Source organism: Carettochelys insculpta, chromosome 12, assembly GCF_033958435.1.
Source record: "Carettochelys insculpta isolate YL-2023 chromosome 12, ASM3395843v1, whole genome shotgun sequence".
Lineage (NCBI taxonomy): Eukaryota > Metazoa > Chordata > Testudines > Carettochelyidae > Carettochelys > Carettochelys insculpta.
Genome location: NC_134148.1, coordinates 38,044,159 through 38,065,518, shown reverse-complemented (window position 1 = coordinate 38,065,518; position 21,360 = coordinate 38,044,159). Strand labels below are relative to the sequence as shown.

Sequence of the window (21,360 nt, the reverse complement as noted above, 5' to 3'; positions counted from 1 at the left end):
AAGAAACATGCCACGTTTCTGCAGGATTTTGCTTCTTGAGTGCTTGAAGCTTTTGACAATGTTGCCCTTTCACATCCACTGCTAGGTATTGCGTGAAGCTTTGTTGAATCCTCAAGTGGCAGTGTGAAGCTTGTGCATGTTATACAGGTTGAACCTCTCTCATCCAAAACTCTCATCTGGCAACATCGTAATCCAGCACGGCTTTAGTTAGCCAGACGACCATTTATCATGGGCATGGCCAAGTTTCCCGCGGTCCCATAAAGTTTGTTTACAGTCACCAGTCGTGGCTCTCAGTAGTCTGTGCTGTTATTTAGCTGTAATTTCTCCCTAAATGCCTTCTAAGAGCCCAGTAAGTGGTGAACACGTTGGTAGTGTTGCCAGACAATACTAACCAAATTCTCTAATCCGGCACCAGTCAGGTCCTGAGGGTGCCATCTTAGATATGTTCATCCTATATGCTCTAACGTTTATTTGCGGTTTCACTAGTCATTAGAGGGAGAGGGGCAGCGCTCCCATCATAACCTATTACATATAATCAGGTCCTCAGCTAGTGGAAATGGTTCTAGCTCCATTAATTTCAGTAGCACAAAACTGATTTAGCTTAACTGAACATCTGGCTCAAGGTATTTCATATGCCACCAACAATCCAATGCATGGGAAAGGATTTTCTCAAAGTTTCTTGGAGGGTAGGGGAAAATGCATGTTAAAATAGAATCCAGCCACATTACGAAAGCAAAGCAATCTCTCTTAACCAGCTCATAAAGTGTTCTGTTTCTTCGGGAAATGTTAAGTTCTCTAATAACTTTTCCAAAGGTCTCTGGTGATGTATTAAACTCTCTCTACGTAGAAGGGGCTTGATATAAAATACAGCCCAGGAGCATGAAAGTGAGCAGATTGTCTTTGGAGGAAAGGTTGTTATTTAATCTTTGACACAGACCTCATAAATTACTCCTAAATGCGAGTCTGTCTCAAAACTCTTTGTTCAGTTTAAACGAACGACAGCTTTCATGTAATGCCCACACAGCTTCTGCATGGAGAACCGTGAAGAGTGGACAAACAGAAAACCAACTTTTTTTTTAATTCACCATGATTAACTCAAGTGCTAAAAGTAGAGAGAGAATGCAATGGGGGTTAGCCTATATGAGGTAAGCCTTTGCTGCAGTATTAAGAATTCAGCAATAAGCAGTGCTAACGGTGTAATTTAACAACATGTTGGCAAACATTAAAAGCATCTACACTAGTACCAACTGGATCCTGCAAACCTGGTGGATAGGTCCTGTGAATTCTCCAGGGCCTTAACTTTCTGAGGAGCAGGTTTGGAGCTGAACTAACATCAAGTTAGACACCCCATGTCACCCTTTGGAGGGGACTGTTACTTTCCCATTCGGTGTGGTGTAGATGACTATAGCACCCCTCTGCACTGTATGACACTCCCAGGGCAAAGACAGCAGTTACAATGCAGAGCAGGGAGCATCTCTGCACTTGTCCAGCAAGGAAGTAGAACACAATACAGAAGCAGAACACAATACAGAAGCAGACAGATGATACCCAAATATAAGCCCTATGTAGATTCTTTCCACCTGCTGGGGACTGGGTCAGCATAGGGCTGTTCCGTTCCCTAGTTTGGCTCCTAGTAGAAGTTATTATGAGATTCCTTTGTAGCTTAAACAATGATGTCCTGTGGCCTTTTATAGACTAGCAGATTTTTGTGGAGCAACTCAGAACAGGTCTTTGCCCGCAAAAGCTTATGCTCTAAAATATCTGTTAGCCTGTCAGGTGCCACAGGGCTTCTCGTTGTTTTTGTGGATACAGAGTGACATGGCTCCCACTCTGATACTTTGAATCTTAACAAAATTTAAATGGGGATGCACTAATGAGCAAAAAGTTTTGGCAAAACAGTCCCTTTTTCAGGATGCTCCTGTTCCTCCTATTGTCCATGTGAATAGGAAAACGGTAGGTGGGCCATAGGGGACTATTACATATTGTTTAGTATTTTAGTTGAAGAAAGAATCTACAGGTTGCATTTTTCTAACCCACATCTCTCTTGTTCAGCAACAGCCGTAATCTGGCATGATTTTAGTTGGCTGGACAACCCCTTATCTTGGGTGTGGCCAAGTTTGTGTGGTCCCATAAAGTTTGTTTCCAGCCACCAGTCCTGGCTGTCAGAGTTCTGTGCTGCTGTTCATTTGTAATTTAGCTTTGAATGTCATCTCAGAGCCCAGTAAGCAGTGGAAGTGGTGGTAATGCTGCTAGACAGTATGAGTTCCCATTGTCTGGCAAGTTCCCTTGTTCCTCACCAGTCCAGTCCTGAGGGTGCCAGATTAGAGAAGTTCAACCTGTGTTAATTTGTCGGTCATCAAAATAAAATCATCACACCTAGGCAACAGAGCCAGGGCCAGGGAATCAGAACTCTCCTGGGTTCTAGTCCCAGCAGGGTCTTCAGCAGATCACTTGGACTTGCCTGGGGTACTTCTGTGTTTGAGTCACCAATACCAGAAAGTATCTGGAGTGATCCTCCCATGAGGATCGTAACTGCTGCAGCTTTCTTTGTTGTTTGGAGCCGTAGGTGCTTGGCTCCCTGGGTGTCTACTCTTGGGCCCCCCCGAACAGCAGCACTCAAAATCAAAGGCCAGTTTGAGAATGTGGAGCTTACCCTCTCTGAGGCCCAGATTCCTTGTATGTAAAGTGGGGCTAAAAATACTGAGGTAGGAGGGGTGTTGGGAAGCTTACATTGGCCCTGGGAAGTGGCTTCATAAATTGGCGGCAGCTTTCTCAGCAGATCTGCTGCCTGTGTAATCCTACGTACCTGCTGACATTAGGGATTCACAATAACGCTTAACGCTAGTGCAGCAGAGCCAGCCCAGTTCTGGGGGCGAGCAGGATGCGCTTCTTGCTTGTGCAGTAGGAGTGTTAAGTTTCAAGTACAGGGCTTTCAGTTATGTTGCAGCAGCTCCAAGAAAGGGAGTAGGATGACAGAGTTGCAGTCGGGGGGACCAGACTCTGCCCTCAGTTATAGACATGCAGCCTCTGGTTGAGTGGAATTTCTCCTAGGTCCCACAGGTGGGATTATAGGTTGGCTTTTGGAGCTCAGGATGGTATCCCACGTGAAGATGGACTCCAACCTGTTAAGAATGTTATCTCTGAGAGACAGAGGCACAAACGGTGGCGGAGCTTTGTGACTTTGTCCTCACCCACAACTGTTTCCGATTTGAGGACAAATTATACCTTCAAATCAGCAGCACTGCTATGGGCACCTGCATGGCCCCACAGTATGCCAACGTTTTTATGGCTGACCTGGAACAATGCTTTCTCAGTTCTTGTCCCCTAGAGCCCCCTGCTCTACCTGTGCTACATTGATGACATATTCATCATCTGGACCCTTGGGAAGGAGGCTCTTGAAGAGTTCCACTGTGATTTCAACAGTTTCCACCCCACCATCAACCTTAGTCTGGACCAGTCCCCACAAGAAATTCACTCCTTGGGCACTACTGTGCAGATAAGAGATGGTCACATAAATACCACCTTGTACCAAAAACCCACGTATTGCTATGCTTATCTACATGCCTCCAGCTTCCATCCAGGGCATACTACATGATCCATTGTTTACAGCCAGGCACTAAGGTGCAACTGTATTTGCTCAGATCCATCAGATAGAGACAAACATCTACAAGACCTTTACCAAGCTTTCCTCAAATTGCAATACCCACCTAAGGAAGTGAGGAAACAGATTGACAGAGCCAGACGGGTACAGACCTGCTACAAGACAGGCCTCGCAAGGAAAACAAGAGAACACCACTGACCATCACATACAGCCCCCACCTAAAGCATCATCAGTGATCTGCAACCCATCCTGAACAGTGATCTTTCACTCTCACAGACCTTGGGAGGCAGGCCTGTCCTTGCCTACAGACAGCCTGCCAACCTTAAACAAATCCTCACCAGCCACTACAAATCACAAACCAGTGTCTCTAGGCCTGGAACCAGCCCTGGCAACAGTCCTCGGTGCCAACTCTGCTCACATATCTACACCAGTGACATCATCACAGGACCTAACATCAACCATACCATCAGGAGCTCCTTTACCTGCACATCTACTAATATAATGTATGCCATCATGTGTCAGCAATGCCCCACTGCAATTAACATTGGCCAAACTGGACAGTCGTTCCATAAAAAAATAAATGGATGTAAATCAGACGTCAGGAGTGGTAATGTACGGAAGCCTTTGGGGGAACTCTTCAGTCTCTCTGGACACTCAGTAGCAGATTTAAGGGTGGCAGTCCTGAAACAAAGAAATTTCAGAAATCAAATGGAGAGAGAAATCTCTGAGCTGCAATTTATTTGCAAATTTGACTCCATTAACCAAGCGTTAAACAGAGACTGGGAGTGGCTTGCAGCTTACAAAGGCAGCTTCTCTGCCCTAGGTGTTAAGATCTCCCCATTAGACTCTGACAGTGGCTCATATCCCCCTGTCTGTTCTGACTTGTTTTTTCCTCTTTTGATAACTACTATTGATAATGGGCCATTTCCACCTTGCTGAATAGACCTTGTCAGCTCTGGCCCTCCCTTTTTCTGGGACCCGATTCTTTAAATACCCCTCTGAAACCCCCCCCCGCTCCTGCATCTGATGAAGCGGGTCTTTGCCCACAAAAGCTTATGCTTCAAAATACCTGTTAACTTATAAGGTGCCACAAGACTTCTTGTTGTTCTCGAAGCTACAGACTAACACGGCGACCTCTGTGATATTTGTAGGACTGACACTTTAAAAAGACCCTTTATAAACTAAACGCTCCCAGAGGATCAGACTTTAGGTGTTTTTTTGTGTGTCCTAGTAGTTTACAAAAGGCTCCAGCCAAGGTTGCCTCTTACTGAACATTTGTGCCACAACCAATGCCCCCTCTGCCCTTAAACAGCAACTTATAATCCTGTTAGATAGTACAGACAATGAGTGGGAGGGGGGAAACTGAGGTACCAAAATTAGAAGTGATCTGCCCCAGGTCACTCAGGAAGTCAGTGGCAGACCAGGAAAAACTGCACTGGGCTAGACTATACACTACAGTCGTGTCTCATGAAAGCGTATGCCCTAATACATTTGTTAATCTTTAACGTGCCCCCGAACTTGTGGGTTTTTGGCTAAAACAGACTAACACACTACCCCTCTAAAACCGGCTGCTAGACCAGGCAGGAATTTTTGAGGGGGAGCTACTTCAAGAATTTGGTAAGTGGTCAAGGGCTACAGTCCTCCATGCTGTTAGTGGAGAAGGTGGAGGGAGTGGGATGGAGGTTAGGGTGCAGAAGGAAACTCTGGGTAAGGGATTGGGGTGAAGGAGGAAGTGTGGGGTCCGGGAGGGAGTTTGGGTGGCACAGGGGGCTGTGACTGGGGCAGAGGACTGGGTTGGAGTAGGAGGTGCAGGGTTTGGGAGGAGGTTGTGACCTAGGGCAGGATGGGGTGTAGGCGTTTGGGTTGGGATCGGGGGGCGTAGGGGATTGGGATGCATGGTCTGGGAGGGGTTCTTGGTGCAGGAGCAGGGGTGCTGAGGGTTTGAGTTAAATGGGGTGGGGGTGCAGGAGAGGGGCTGAGGGGGAGGCAGGTCCTGGCCAGGAGAAGCTTACTTTGGTAGCTCCCAGCCAGCAGCTCAGTTGGTTCCTCAGCCAGTCTTCCTGCCTTCCATGCCCCTGCAATAGCTGCCAGGCCATATCTGGCCGACTCTGAATGCTGCAAGCCCAGCGGGAGGGAGGGGTGCTTCGCAAGCTGCCTGTCTTGCAAACTGGCCAATGGGACTTGTGAAATTTTGCAGGGGGTGGGGGTCCAATCCCTTCTCCCCTCCAGACAGGAAGCATTCAGCAAGTTGCTCAAAGTGCACAGCAGGGGTGGGGCAGGCAGGAAACCTGACGGAGGCTCCTGTGGGCCAGATCTGGCAGGTTGGAAACTGCCTGCAGGCCATATTTTGCTCACGCTGATACTGAACTGTGCTGCCACTCAGTATTAATTTTATGTCTCTTCTGGCTGGTCTTAGGAGATGGGTTGTGTTTCTTGTTGGGTCGAGGCTTCCAAAGAAAATGCTTGTGTAGGAAGAAGCAGTGGTGGTAGTTCTAGTGTCGGCAGCCAACCCTCTGTCGGGCCATTGATCCTGCGCAGCATTGGGGGATAAGGCAGGAGGACTCAGTCCTTGTGGCGCGTTGTTGCCAACAATGAGAGTAAAGCTGGTCGCTTTATTCTGCTGACTGCATTTCAGCTTGAGTCATTAGTCTCAAGAGCATTTCTTCTGCTGCTTGAAAATGGAATGCAGAGTTCTTTGCTTCCTGTCACCGACTCTTGGTGCTGCCTCTGTTGGTAGCCGGTGCAGTGATGGGTATCCTCCAAAGTGCTGTGCGAAGTGATTTTCACTGAAAGTTACCGCATGATGACAAATAGTGACTTTTTTTATTTGGTGGGAGAGGTGTAGTGACTTATCCTCCTTAGGCCTAATCCTGCAAACTGCTGAGTGCCCTCTAGCTGCCATTGCAGTCAAAAAGAGGCAAGGGTGCAAGGCACCTTTTAAAGGATTCATTCTGCCCAGTGTGTGTACACAAATCAGTTATTACCAGGCTGTGAAGGAGAACAGAAATAAGTTGAGAACTGGGGAGGGGCCTTCTCATTCATACCTTCCCCACCCTTGTTCTTGGCCAACCAGAAGCAGTAACAGGTGGGAGGGGATGATACTCTTGACCTGCATTTGAGTGTCTGTTTTGGAGGGGTGATGGTCTGCTGCTGCCTGAAGAGCTTCAAGACACCACACAAATAGCAAGTTCTTCCGTTTGTATGGGAAATGACATGGATGAAAGATGCTTGTAGGGTTGCGCAGCTCACGAGTTTTAACAAAGCGTCAGCCTGCCAGCTCCAAGGTTTGAAAGCAGCTTCTGATCCCTGTGCGTGGGACAGTTTGTGCCTGGCCCGTGCATGGCAGAGGGAGGAGGGCTCTGCCTTCTGTTGCGTGGTGATGTGGAGGTGAACATGGGCTTTGCCAGTTCCTGTGGCTGTGTCTGAGGTTTTTTCCTGAATTGACGTTACTGTCTGCCTTCCACAGCACAAAGGAGACCCAGGCATGTGTCTAGGTGGAATTCATCAGTGTGCAGCCTCTCCTCTGCCTTCTGATGAGGCTCTGGTTGCATTTTTCTTGCACCTTCTCCATGTTTGCACATGATCTCCTTGGTCTCACAGAGCTGCAAGAAGTCCCTTATGGACCAGCTGTCAGATATCCTGTCTCGTGCTTAGTCAGGAAGCTAAAACCGGAGCTGGGGTCCGAGTCAGGTGCTGAGCTGGGGGTCAGAGCCAAAGCTGGAGTTGGGGGCAGGATGTTAGAATGAGGACCTGGGAACAGATTGGGGTCTGGGATAAGGAAGATGGGAAACAGGAAGGGAGGCAGAGCTCAGGAGTCCTGCAAGTAGGCAGGCACCACGGTAACAGCCAGGAAGGGACTCTTATAGTTGCTCAGATGTCTTCCTGAGCCTCACTGTGGATGAAGTGGAGTGTCCCAACTGTCCGGTGGGACTGGGCAGCTCCTGCAGTCAGGAGATTTGTGGGTGGGGCCCTTTGCAAGCTGGAGCTTTGCTGGCTTACTTCTCCACTGGTTCAGGTGGCTGCTGTGCGACTGCCATGGGCTGAGAACTGCCTGGGTAGCTGCTGTTCTTCCTAGTGCCTCATCAGTCCCGTATTACTGACCGAGCTGGACATGGGGCCCTCTGCAGCAGTGGGGCTGTTGCTGGTCCTTTAAGTCACGCCTCTGAGCAGAGTTTGTCTGGGTAGTAGTGTCCACTTACACTGCAGATGCCTTTGAGGAGTGCAGGTGCCGATGGGTCTCCTCTCAGTGTCCCCTTATGTTTCCCTGATTCTCAGCCTTTGCCTCTAACTCTTGTTCCTGTTGTTGCCCAGAGATTCCTGTAGTGGCCAGGTTGAGGGATTCCACAGTTCAGAGAGCAGTCCCCAAGTTCTGTGCGTGCCAAGCCCTGTCCCGATATAGGCAGTATGTCCACAGAGTTCCTTAGCTTCCCTTTCAGCCAGAGGAAAGGTGCCAAGGAAGTGATTGTCAGCAATGGAGCGGGGAGGAAAATCTTGGTAGTCCATGTGGTATTATTCAGGAGTGTTGTGGTTTTGGGGGAAAAAAACAGAAATCTGTTACTGTGTATGTGAAAACCGCAGCTGTAAGGTAGCTGACATGCAGAGGGCCTGATAAAAGCCCAGGGAAACCAGCAGGAATCTTTCCATTGACATCTGTGACCCTTGGATCAGGTCCAGTGTGCGTTGGAACATCTGCAGTGAAACTGGAATTCACATCTCTGTATCAGCCTGCAATGTAGCAGCCTTCCTTGTGCCTCCTTCATACAGCGGCACGTGTACTATATCCATTCAGTGCAGCAGTGGAGTTTAATGCTCTGCCAACTAAGTCAAGTTCTTTGGAACCCTGGCACAGGATCTTTGTGAATCCATCGTACCTCTGTATCTCTTTCGCTTACAGATGACGGTAGTTAGATACCTGGATTTAGCAAACAGGGCGCTGAGTCACATGGGCTGTCTCTACATTAGCAAGTTCTTTCAAAAGATTTTTTTGGAAGAAGGGGGCTCTTTCGAAAGATCCTGTGGAGCATCTACACTCACACACACACACACAGTGTGTGTTCTTTCGAAAGTAAGCAGAAAGAATGCGTCTCTCCTTTCGAAATTGCTCTTCCTTTCCCATTTCAGAAAGAGAGCCCCCTTTCGACAGCTTCTTTAGAAAGAAAGCGTGTATAGACACTCCACAGGTGTCCTCCCTCACTCCTTTTTTATTTTGTTTTTGAAAGAGCTGCCCTCATAGGGCCTGATTTTGCAATCCCTGGGCCGTTCTTTCGAAAGAGTGGGGGCTGTGTGGACATTCTCTTTTGAAAGAGCAAAGCACTCTTTTGATCCGCTTTTTGGTATGTTGACATGCTCTTTTGAAAGAAGTGCTTTCAGAAGCGATCTTCCAGAAGAGCTTCTTTCGAAAGATCTCTGTAGTGTAGACGTATCCATGGTGTTTGTGCCGTCACCTCACTGCTATTGAGAAGATGGTCAGTAAACAATTTGAGCGCTGCTTTGCCATCAAAACTAAACCAAGGGTGAAAGATGAAAGAAAAACATAATGTATCTTTGAAAAATAAACATCCTGTGTTGTGTTTCTGGCAGCCCCTGGGGTTTATTTAGTCTTAACAAAGGAGTGTATTTTTTCCTCTTCTTGGGAAGTGAACTTAGACTTGTAGTTTCCCTTTTGTTTCTCCTTAACTTCACCTCCTGGTCCTCAAGCACAGCCCCTGTTGCACTCTGTCCACGGCTATATTGGCTCTTCATCTTTAACTGGATGGCCGCTCCGGCCCTAGCCAGTTGGTAGACTTACTCCTGAAGGACAGAGGATCAGCACAGCAGATGTCTGTAGCATGCCTGCCTTGCCTGTCAGGACCCAGGTTGGTGTCTAATGCAATGGTCATGCTTTTCCCTTGCCCCATGAGCAGCTTCTTTGCCACCAAGAGCGAGAATGCAGAGAGAGAACCACAAATGCTCTGACGTTATTGTTCTTTTGCCCTGGCATTTTTCACAGCTCAGTTATCGCCATGCTCAGACTTTTTGATTCCAGTCCAGCCCCACCCGCTATTTAATAGCGGTCATTTCGGGTTATGAGGTGAGAAGGACCACTTGAAAAAAGAGAGGCTTACTAATAGCAAAATTTGGGGAAAGGTTCTCAAAGGAACATTTAAATATTCCACAAAAACCGCATCATAGTTGTGTTGCTGGCAGGGAACAAGTAGGCATTGGATGTGAAGGGCCTCAGAAGGCCAGGTGGAATGAGTGCCAGCTCCCTGCATGCAAGGTCTGTTCTGCTTGTTGGGAGAGGCTGAGGATCACCCTGCGCTATCAGATGGTACAATTTCTTCCCAGCAGCTGTAGTACGTAGTCTGAAAATCTTTGGGGGGCCAACAGGGTGGGCAGTTCTGCCTTTACTTGGCTGCTGTGGAATGTTTTGCTATTTCTGGGTCAGATCTGCTAGAGGGAGGGAGGGAGTGTGTGTGTGTGTGTGTGTGTGTGTGTGTGTGTGTGTGTGTGTGTTGGGGGGATCCTTGAAGAAGGGCAATCGAGAGACTCCCTTGGAAATCCCCACCTCAGCATGGTGTCAGGGCTGATGCAAGGAATTGCGCTGTTCTCTGCCAGCTAGGTGACTTGGAGATGCATTCTAAGGCTAAGTCTGCACAGCGGCGTTATTTCAAATTAATCCATTCCAGAAGAGCTATTTCAGCTGCACACAAGTGAGCGTTTTGAAATCGCACCCAGCTATTTCGAAGAAGCATGTCCGGATGCATAGTGCCTATTTTGAAATAGTGCCATTGGATGCCATTATGGCTTACTTTCATATAGCGCTGTTCCGTGTCTTAACAGCACCTATTTTGAAATAGGTGGTGTTCCTCCTGCAATAAGGTTTACAGAATTCGAAATAACGTGCCTGCTATTTTGAATTTATTTTGAAATAGTGTGTGCATAGTGTCGATGCTCGCAAAGTTATTTTGAAATAACCGCTATTGTCTCAAAATAACTTTGCTGTGTGGCTGTAGCCTAAGAGGCTTTTCTCTATTTAATGTAAAAGTGTATTCACTCAGGGAGTGCAATAAGAGATTAAATCCTAGTTTGATCTATGAAGCAGAGGACTTTCATAACTGAGTTCCAGGTGCCCAGGGAAACACCAATGTAGAAAGAATATAAAATGGAAAGTGAAAGATTTGACCCTTGCCAAAGACCGGGCAGCAAAAGGCTGGTGAACGTTACCCAAATTCTTTGAAATTAGCGGAGGTGTCTTTTTTTTAAATGTGAGGCATTTCTTCTGCACACACTGGGTGTGCGCTGAAAGGTGTCTGCTGTCCAGACATGTAGATTCCAGGTGTACATAGATTATCTGGATTTCATTCTTTATCTCCTATGCCTCATCTTGCATTGCATGAAACACGAGCCTCTCAGTTCACAGCTGTGCACTTGGGAAATCCTTTTTTTTTTTTTTTTTTTTTTTTTTTTCTCCTTCAATTCCATAGATCGTGGGAAATATCTTTCTTGTGTTACTGGATTCGCAGAAACAGAGCTGCTCATAACTGGCTCATTGCATCTGCATGGAGGAATTTAATGTTTTATTAAATACAATTTTATTTCAAGCACCTTCTGCGCTACCTAGTGCAGGCCATCAGACTAGGTGATCGTAATGATCACTGTTGCCTTGAAATGCATAACTCTAATCCTTCCCTTAGTCTGTATTGACATCTGCTTCATTTTATGGCAGCCATGCAAAAATGTTATTGCATTTGACATGGGTCCATGCTATGTGACTTCTACTTCTAATGCGCTTTAAAATGAATATGAGTGGGGGAGAATTAAAAAGTGTATAAAGTCTACTCTTTTGAGTTATGACTAAGGGCTAGATTTTTTACTGGTGTCAGTCAGCCTAGCTCTGTGGAACTAGGCTGATTCATTCCATCTGAAGATCTGTCCCATAAGTTCCTTAGAGATTTACAAGGACTTGGATTGTAGGGGGCAAATGCTTTTGCTTTCCAGGAAGATGCCACTCACCTGGTTCAGAAATGCCAACTGTAACTTGAAAATGTTTTTAAAGAAATAAATCTCCTTCAGCCTTGTGTATATATTTATACGATACCCATTAAAGTGCTGCAGCTTAGGACGAGTGATTCTGGGTGGGAAGAGAGAACACAGAAGCTTATTCACTGTAGTTGGGTGAAGTCATCTCCCTCTCATTGCTGGCAAGCCGAAGGTGTGCGCAGTTCTCCTTCTTTCTAGTGTTCACAGATGGTCCATTTTATTTCAGTTTGCTGGCACTCCAGCACATACAGATCTCCTCCTCTGCAGGCGGCTTTGTAAGGGTTGCATTCCTGCAGTCTTTGCTATTACAAACCTCCTAGACGTGCTTGTTTTCCTCTTAGCTGCCAGCATGTGTCTCCTCATTACTTGTGGGCACTTTGAAATATAATTAACCCTTCTGGCTTACACAGAGCCTCCTGTCTGTCTTGTTATCTGCACCGGAGTATTGCCAAAGTGATTTTTAAAATAATCAAATGTCATGGCTGGTTTCTTGGGCTAAAAAAAAATGCACCAAGTGCTGACAGTTGATGCCGAAGGGAAAAAAGCATACGGAGAACAGTACTAGAATGACTGCCAGGTAACTGTGAGGGAGGCTGGGATGAATATGTGTGAATTGACGAGATGGAATGAATGTATGAACGAACAAAGTGCTGGTATTAGTTTCAGGCGGGCGTGAGAGAGCTTACCAGCCATTGGTGTCTGGCAGTCTGAAGCAAACGGGTTCAGTAAAGGGAAGCATACTATCGGGATGCTAGAGTGTTTACCAGCCTGGTAATGTAAGGCAATTCAAGCTGAGTTATATAAGAGAGCTAGTAAATGCTCGGGAAAACCAGCATCATAGAATAAATATTGTGAACTAGGATCTTTACATTGCAGAACATTGCTTTCCTAGGCAAGCCCCACAAAAGAAGGTGCACAGAAGATACTGGTTTCTCTCAACAACTAACGAGTGTTTTATTATTCTCTGCTTTGGAAGCCAAGGTAGTGTCTCTTGAAAATGATCTTGCCCTTTATTTGTGGCATGAAATAAAACTTGTGTCCACTTTATTGTCAGAACCTGCCTGGACTGTATCACTGCTTTATAGGGGGATGTAGGGGCAGATTCTGCCACCCTGAAGGGGAACTTCACTGCATAGATTGTGCCCGTATTCCATAAATAGTGTCATGATGTCAGTGGAATAGACATTACTACTGTAGAATGCTTTTACAACACACAATATTGTGGCATTTTAATGAGGGCTCCCTGAAAGACCATCTCGTGGATTTCGTCTCCCACTCTTATGCTCATTATGATAAAGAAATAATTTCTCACGCGAGCAAGGGTTGGAGAGTCTTTTCTGTAATATTTTGCACCTTTAGCCATAAGCGCAAGTGCTAATAATGTCCATGAATCCTGGGATTTGGTATCTTGCATATTGCAGAATAAATTGATTCTATGTATTCATTTGTTTTTCTTTCATTTTACAACTGAAAACTTCAATACACTTTATGACTGTAATGAGGAGTATAGCTTTAACATCCCATCTGTGCCCAGCTTGTCCCTGATTCATTCCTCAGATGCTTTACACATCTCTCCTGGAGCTGTGAAATGAATTATACTTCTCACCTGCGCAGGAGGCAGTTTTATAATGTATTTGTCACTTGGCCTTTGCTTTAATTTCCTTGTTGAAGTGATAAAGTTCACACCATGCAGTATTTATTTTTCCTTGTATAGCAGTGGATAATTGTTTCATTTCTGTACTCCCTCAAAATGGTTCTGGTTGTTGTAGATTTATAGAGTTTTGGTCCCTTTTAGCCCATTCTATTACTCTAGCCTGGGGGTGAGCAGCCTTCCCAAGGTGGAGCACTGAAATTTGACCTTTTGACCTCTATGTACAGTCCGAGTGCTGGTGATACTTTTTAAAGTCACTAATAGTCCTATTTACAACAGCCTCATTAATAAACAAATTAAGAGAGAGAGTTTTACCGTTTAGGTGGTGGTTGGTAGCATTTGCTGGTCTTTGGTTAATCTGCAGTTAGCCTGGCTTTGAGTAAGCTCCTGACTGCATTGGGGAGGAGGGGTAGAGATGAGCTCCCACACCATGTGCTGATTAAAATCTGCTCATGTACCACTCTTGGCACACATGATGCAGGGTTGCTGACCCCGATCTAGTTTAACTTCTTGCATATTTCAGTCCATAGGTTTTACACCTGGATTCCTAACCCAACAACTCATGACTCCAAGTGATAGCAAATCCTTGTTTTTTGGTAATCTGCTCCGGTAGCCAAATAACATTTAATGCTATGTGGGTCTTTAAATTCCACCAATTGTGATAGTGACCACAGGAATTTCTTATGACTTCTTTGACTAAAACGAAAACGTCTGAGGGCAGAAGAGGGAGAAAAGTCCTCAAATGGCTATTCTGTAGTCATGCCTGTCTTTAAACTTGTCTCATGCTGCCACAACCTTAAGGTTACCATATTTAAACTTTCAAAAGAGGACATGCCTGAGAGAGAGAGTGTATTTGTATCACTAGCAGCAACAAAGGGTCCTGTGGCACCTTATAGACTAACAGAAAAGTTTAGAGCATGAGCTTTTGTGAGTTAACTCACTTCTTTAGATGCATCTGAAGAAGTGAGTTAACTCACGAAAGCTCATGCTCTAAACTTTTCTGTTAGTCTATAAGGTGCCACAGGACCCTTCGTTGCTGCTACAGATCCAGACTAACACGGCTACCCCTCTGATATTTGTATCACTGTCTACCAACTTAAGTTGTGTTACTGTACCATAGATACTATAACACATTTCATGCACTTATGCATGTATTCATAATGTAAACTCCTGACTGCTTCCACTGAGGGACAGATCACATGGAAATTTAATTTATTTAAAGTCATTCCAGGCTGAATATGGAGGGAAGTCTCAACTACAATACAGTATAAGCATGTTGCTGTGCTTTACCGACTAGACCTAGAGGACTCTCTAATATTTACTTTATTTTCTAGAAAAGAAGAGACAGAAGAAGATGAAACCAGGGAATGACTGGAGGGAGCGAAGAAATGCCATTCGGGTCACTAACGAGTACACAGTAGAAACCCTGGTGGTGGCTGATGCTGATATGGTGCAATATCATGGTGCTGAGGCAGCCCAAAGGTTCATCCTCACAGTTATGAACATGGTATGTATTCCATTGGCTTTTGGAGAAGGAGCAAAATCTTCTGATTTACAGTGTGCTGAGGCTGAACGCTAAACCAGATCTCCAGTGTGAATTTGACCCTGCTGAACTTTTAAGAGCATCTGAGGTAGGTCTGGGAAAATATCCCCTCTTCTGTGTTTAGGTCTGGTCTGAGCTGTAGGGGTGATTGTGAACCTGGAGATTCAGATCTGAACCTTTTTGTCTCTGTGGAAATCCTGGTGGTTTGAGATCCTAGTTCAGGTTGAACTGTACTTTTTCAGGGAGGCCTCATTCTCCATTCATTATGTCTAATAACTCTTCTCAGTAGCTGGACAGTCAGAAGCTGTGTTCCCACGTAGATTTGAAAGGTGTTCAGATTATTGCTTTCTTGAGTGCTTTTATTTTCTAAACAGTAGTTTGGATATTTTGCTAGTTACTGGGTGTGGCTGTAGAGATTACAAGTTATACTGTTTGTGCTTTCAGCTTCAGGACTCTGATCCATTTTACTTTCTGAATTTTGCATCAATGGCGCGTCTACACTACGAGATAAAATCGAATTTAAAGGAGTTAGCCTGACATTAAAATGTCAGTGTCTTCATTGTTAATGCCTAGCTTGATTTAGACTGCCCTGACATCGATAACAATGTCGATATTAATGGACAGATATAACATCATTCTCGAGTTTAAAATGTCAAATAAAGGCTAGTGTGGAAGCGCCATGTCTTTCATTCAAATTTATTAGCCTCCACAAGTGTCCCATATGTATCCCACAAAGTTACACGCTGCACCTGGCTCCCAGCTCCCCACTACTGGCGGAAGCCAGGAAATTGACCGGGGCTGCTGCACTCATACTATGTGGGGCCAGGTGACTCCAGCCATGCGGGGCCAGGCGCCCCACGACCAGGTGGTTCCTGTCGCATGTAGGGCCAGATGCCTATGGGCAGATGTCCACCCAGTAGGTGCTCTTGGCCGCCTGTGACCAAGCGCCCCCCAGCCAGTAGGCTCTAGCAGCTCTTCCATCAGAGCCAGTGAGTGGTGGTTGCTTTTTGTTTGTTTTTGTTTTTTGGAGAGGGCTTTTTGGGGGGGTGGGCATGTTTTGGGAGGAAGTTGGGATGAGGGTGGGGGAGCCTGCAGGGAGGGGAAGTAACCCCTCACATTTAACCAGTTATTGGGGGGAGCGGACAGCCCTTCCCCCCCATTAGTCCATTAAATAGAGGGTTTACTGTACTAGCTGGAGCTGGGAAACTGACCAGGGCTGCTGTGCTGTCAGTTTCCTGGGTTCCCCTCAAGCTGTGGGAGCCAGGAAACTGACAGCACTTCTGTACCTGGGTCCTGGCTCAGAATGCAGGGCAGAGGGAACTGTGGGATAGGTTCCCATAATGCACTGCTGCAACAGTCAATGTTTGGTGATTTCTGCATGCAAGCAATATGTTGGGAGCCTGTGAAAAGTGAGGATACTCCAAAGTCGAATTTAAAAAAGGCGTTATAAAATCGATTTTAATAAATTCAAATTTATCTAGCAGTGTAGACATAGCCTGAGTTACTTGCAAAACCTCTCTTAAGTCAAGCTGAGTTGCTCATAATTGTGTGTGTAAATATATATAACACCCATAAAGTACTGTTGAGCAAGAATGTGGCATAACTTTCTACCCGCAATAAGTGTTTTTTGGAATACTCTCACTTTGGCATTGCTCAGTGAGCTCACTGGGATATGCACCCTGAAAATGATTTACCTCCAGAGCTTGGAAAGTTCTGAAACCTTTTCTTTTGTGAGATCATCTTGCTTATGTTTCTTTTCCTTTGTCCTTTGTGACTAATAATATTTTCCTTTAAACTATTGGCACAGATACTTTCATAAAAATTGTTTTGCTACTGGTGACTTCCTCAGCTGAAGGCTTAGTCCTTTTCCACAGCACTTTGTTGTCTTGTCATCAAATAAGAAATGATGTTAGTTGTGGAAACAAGGACTAAGGGAGCTTTGATGAAGCTGTTTCTAATCAGATGTTTTGGTAGGAGGAATAGAGTAGCAGGTCTTGAGGTGAACCAAAATCCCAGATCCAAACATTTGGGGAGTTTGGCCCTGGAATTAAACTTTGTAGGTCACGTCTATTTCTGTAATGCTCCAAATCAAATTCCAGGATTCAAACAATGATATGTGAATCCAGGTTGTAAATGTGCGTCTTGGACTCTCAAATAACCAGCAGTTTAATCATAAATAGATTTTAGCTACATTTTCTGTAAGTACTGTATAGTGAAAGTAAATGCAAATAAATAGAGCAAATACAGTATACGTTTACAGTGTATGATACTACTGTTCTTGGGAAATAAAGTACTCTACCTACATTTTTGTTTCTTAATATCTAATCTTGGTTTTCTTTAGTGTTATGCATTGCTCAGTAGACCCCTTTATTATCCAGTGTACCTGGCAACCTGATCACTGGTCCTGGGGCTGTTGGATATGAAAGAGTTCACTGTACTGGTTTTGGCTGTATATCTGGATGGGCAAGAAGTGGCCTGTAAACTGGAGGAAGGTCACCAGGTTTAGTACCTTGTGGGCTGCCGATGCTTTATTTACCTGTGCCTCCAAAAGTACGGCTGCTTGCGATTTCCCCCTGGCTCCAGATTGCCATTCCTGGCCAATGAGCCGGGGAAGCAGTGTCCTGGACTGTGCCACTTCCTGCAGCTCCCATTGGCCAGAAACAGCAATCCACACCCAGTGGGAGCCGCAGTGTTCATTTTCCCCATCCATAAGTGAAATAAATTTTGCTGTGTGTACCAAGGCATGTGCAGATGTGCTCCACCAATAGAAACACACACTGACAGCTATGGTCAACATCTGAATCTCTCTTGGGCAGCTGCTGAAGTGCGCAGCTTACAGGGAACACTGCCCATCCCTACCATAAATAGACCTCTGATCTGATCTGCCACAGTACCTCGTGGATTCTGAAAGATTTCCATGGAGCAACTGTTTTTTTTAAAAGGTGGCGTGGTAAACTGGACTAGGTCTGCTGAAGGCAACCGTGCTACACCAGACAAGGATCTGTCCTTTTAGAGACCCATTTCATCTCATGGATTTGGTTGTATTTCTTTAAAGAGGAGGATCTGCCTCTACCACTAAAAAGTTCGGTGACCTTGTTGCGAATTGAGAACTCGTGCACAGCTGGCTTGTGGCAGCGTTCAGTCAAATCCCAGGGAAGTGTTTACACTATGCTAGATAGATGTGGTAGTACACCACAGTTGATGGAGTTGTATCTCACGAATGAGCTGCTGACCCACAGCAGAATAGAAATTGGGAGAAAGACTTTCATCTCTAAGTCACTAATTCATATCTATGTGGTTATTTGGTGACTCAGAGTTGCTAGCTGTCCTGGTGGCTTAAGAATTCAGTCTCGTTTAGTAGGTGTGTGCAGAACCCTCCTGGCCAGTCCTCATTTGCTCCCAAGAGTCAGTGCCTGTAGTGGATGTGGATACTGAATTGTTCACACCTAGATGGCAAGGTCCTTCCAGGTCAGGGCTGAGATGTGTGAGCAAGGAAGTGGTGGATGCTGGGAGCTTGCATTTGTTGTGCCTGGGCTACCTCAGTTCTGAAGCTAGAAGAGAAAACTCCATCCTTGTGAGCTGTCAATCTGTCACTTCTTCAGCACCAGACTGGCAGGAAAAAATGAAAGCAAAATCTCAACAGGAATCCATAAACCCGAACCCAAAAAACTGAAAAGCTGAATAAGACCCATCTCTGTGTATAACCTCACTGCACAGCAGTGGTCTTTTTTTCTAAAAAGATTTGCTGTTCCTTTAACAGGTGCTGATTCTGTGGGGCTCCTTTCTGTTATGAAATCTTTGGCTGGTTGAGCCCGCAGGAAATTTAACTGATCTATTCCTTTAAAAGCTGACTCTTTTTTATTATTATTATTACTTCACCTTCCAGCATGTTGCGAGACTATTCACTGAACAAGGCCTCATTGTATTTCTGTGTTCATGGGACTTGGTTCACAGAAAATGGGCTCTTTCAGCAGATCTGTTCTCCTTACCGTCCCTTCGTTACGAAATGGCATTGTTGCATTTCAGGGTGTGTTGAATTTGGAACACAGAAAGGTTATTCTTTTCAAGGCCATATCCCACCTACCCTGCATTCTGCTCACAAACTTTGCAAGGGATGGGTAGAAAATACATTTCTGAATGGATATATTTGTTCAAGCGTTTTTTAATCTGAGGCAAACCAAGGCGTTTATGTGGGTGGGGTGTGATTATTCTCATTGTGATTACTTTAGGCAGGGGTCGGTGCCTCATGCAGCTCCTTAAGGAGTCATTTGTGGCTCTGGACACTGCCTCAGCTGACTCCTCCGTAGCTCCCTGCCCTGCTGCCGCTAAAACAATAGAACTAAATTCAGTTGGTTGAAGAACAGCAGGAGGGATCCAGCTGTTAAACCAACTGCATCTATTGTTTCAGTGGCAACAGGGCAGGGAGCCACAAAGGAGTCAGCCATGGCAGCGTCCAGAGATGCAGTGACTCCCTTTGGGTCCTGGGAGAGAGTGGTCTGGCCCTGGAGTGGGGAACTCGAGGGGGCACGTCGGCATCCTCTCTCCCCAGCCCTCTTGCATCTTCCACATTGGCCAGCTCTGGATGGCTCCCTCCCTCCACCTGCTGCAGGTCAGCAGACCTGAGGGCTGAGAGGGGAGAGGAAGGCGGAACAGGCATGGGCGAATGGAGAGGGAATTGGCCCCTCTGCCTGCCTCTGCTGCGGGTGACAAGTGCCCCCCAGGCAAGGCCTGGCTGCAGAGCTTGCCAGAGGCAGGCTCCCAGCTCCACCGGCAGCGCACAGGGTGGGGAGGAGGAAGGGCATGCTGCTGCCACTGATGGGCGGGCAGGGAGCTGGCATTGGGTCTCACGCGGAGCAGCTGCTGCATCTGTGTGCTGTTGCTCCTGGGAGCGTGGGAACTCGGGCTGCCTCGGATCAGCACCAATGTCCGTTCCTGGGATGACAGGCGGGGCGGGCACTTCAGCTCTGGCTAGGAGAGTGGGTGTGACATTGAACTACACCTGCAGGGAACTTGCTGCCCGGTTCCTCCTCCTCAGCATTGAGGAATGATGCAAACATTGCTCCCTCCTGCTTGTGAGCCTGTCCCCAGACCTCATGGGCTCTCCAATCCAGGGGCGAAAGTAACTTCATTTCTAACCGGTACCAATTGTTGTTTGCACTGTTCTTAAAATAGGGGTGACAAAAAGTGCGGTTTGACGTTCTTTCTTTAGGACTGTGTCATATTCACACGCATTGCGGCTCTTGAAGTGTTGATTTTGAAAAAAATGGCTCGTCTCACAATTTTGATTGCAGACGCCTGCTTTAGACAAGAGCCCCACACGTATTCAGGAGCAGTGGTGTGGTGTGGTGGTAGTGGTGTGTATTAGCAGCTCCAGGGGCCCACCTAAAATCCATTCTGTAATGTACTAGGTTATGTACATTCTCTGTATGGGCGCCCAAAATCTGCCACTGCTCTGTGCCAGTTTTGTTGCGTCTTTGGTTCCCCTTGTTGACAGAAGAAAGATCTCAAATTCCCATCAGTGCATTCCCATGCTCTGTATCATCCAATAATCAAGGAGACCCAGAGCCAAATCCATCTCCCTGAACACATCCCAAGGAAATGAGCTGTGCATACAAGACTTCCATGAGGTTTTTCCGCGGAATAGCAGCAGAGCCTCTTTGCTGACATCAGCTTGTAGGGTGTTTTATGGGTGGATCAGCTTGCTTGACTCTTATTTGTTAAAATGCAGAGGTGAAATCCTGGTTACAATGAAGTCAATAGACGTTTGCTGTTCACTTCAGTAGGGCCAGGATGTCATCACAAGGAGCGAGAGAAGGAAGAATCTGACTGTTACTCAGGTACCTGGGTCAGATTCAAGTGCCTGCTGCAGACTTTTCATGTGACCATAGTGACTCAATGTGCCTCAGTTCCCCGTGAGTAAAATAGCACTGTCCCACCTCATGGGATTATGGGGGCCAGATATTTTCATAGGTGGGGTGGAAGATGTCCCCAGGGATTACAGCTCACTGGCTGCTCCTGGTCTTTGCACCCCAATATTGTGGCCTGTTGGGTTCTCTGGTATCGGTCAAGGGATAATATTTGCCCATAGCAACTAGATTCTGCTGGTTTAGTTACACTCCAGACTGGCAAGATGCCTCTAACAGAAACCAGAATGTTAACTTTGGCATCAAGACACTTATTTGAGCAAATAGGACATACTGCTCAGAGGGTCGTTAGTTTAACTTGTCACTGTAAGCCATTACGCTCACTGTCAAATTATAAAATAAGCATTCAAGGGCTTATTAATGCCTATTATGTTTAAATCAAGTGATCTGCCTTTAAGGTATTTAATATCTATTTGTAATACAACAGTTACTGGGAGAAAGCATCAGCATTTCAAAATATTTTGTTGCCCCAGCTGGTAAATAATAAGAATATTAAAAAAACATATAAAGAGCCATGAAAGCAAAAACATTTTACAACAGAGAAATTCTGGATGATGTACTCTCATTCGCTGGTTTTAATGGCACACTCTGATCTTGCACCTTGAACAGACAATGGATT

At 45.9% G+C, this 21,360-nt stretch overlaps 1 protein-coding gene across 1 annotated transcript in view; it reads left to right on the top strand.

Annotated features, from left to right (window-relative positions):
- Window positions 1-14,613: 14,613 nt before the first annotated feature.
- The window catches only part of ADAMTS17 (ADAM metallopeptidase with thrombospondin type 1 motif 17), a 231,869-nt gene continuing 225,122 nt past the window's right edge, over window positions 14,614-21,360 (top strand). The window contains exon 1 of the mRNA XM_075006587.1: window positions 14,614-14,781. Within this exon, the coding sequence (XP_074862688.1) occupies window positions 14,629-14,781 (153 nt within the window). The 5' untranslated portion in view covers window positions 14,614-14,628. The remainder of the gene's footprint in view (window positions 14,782-21,360) is intronic.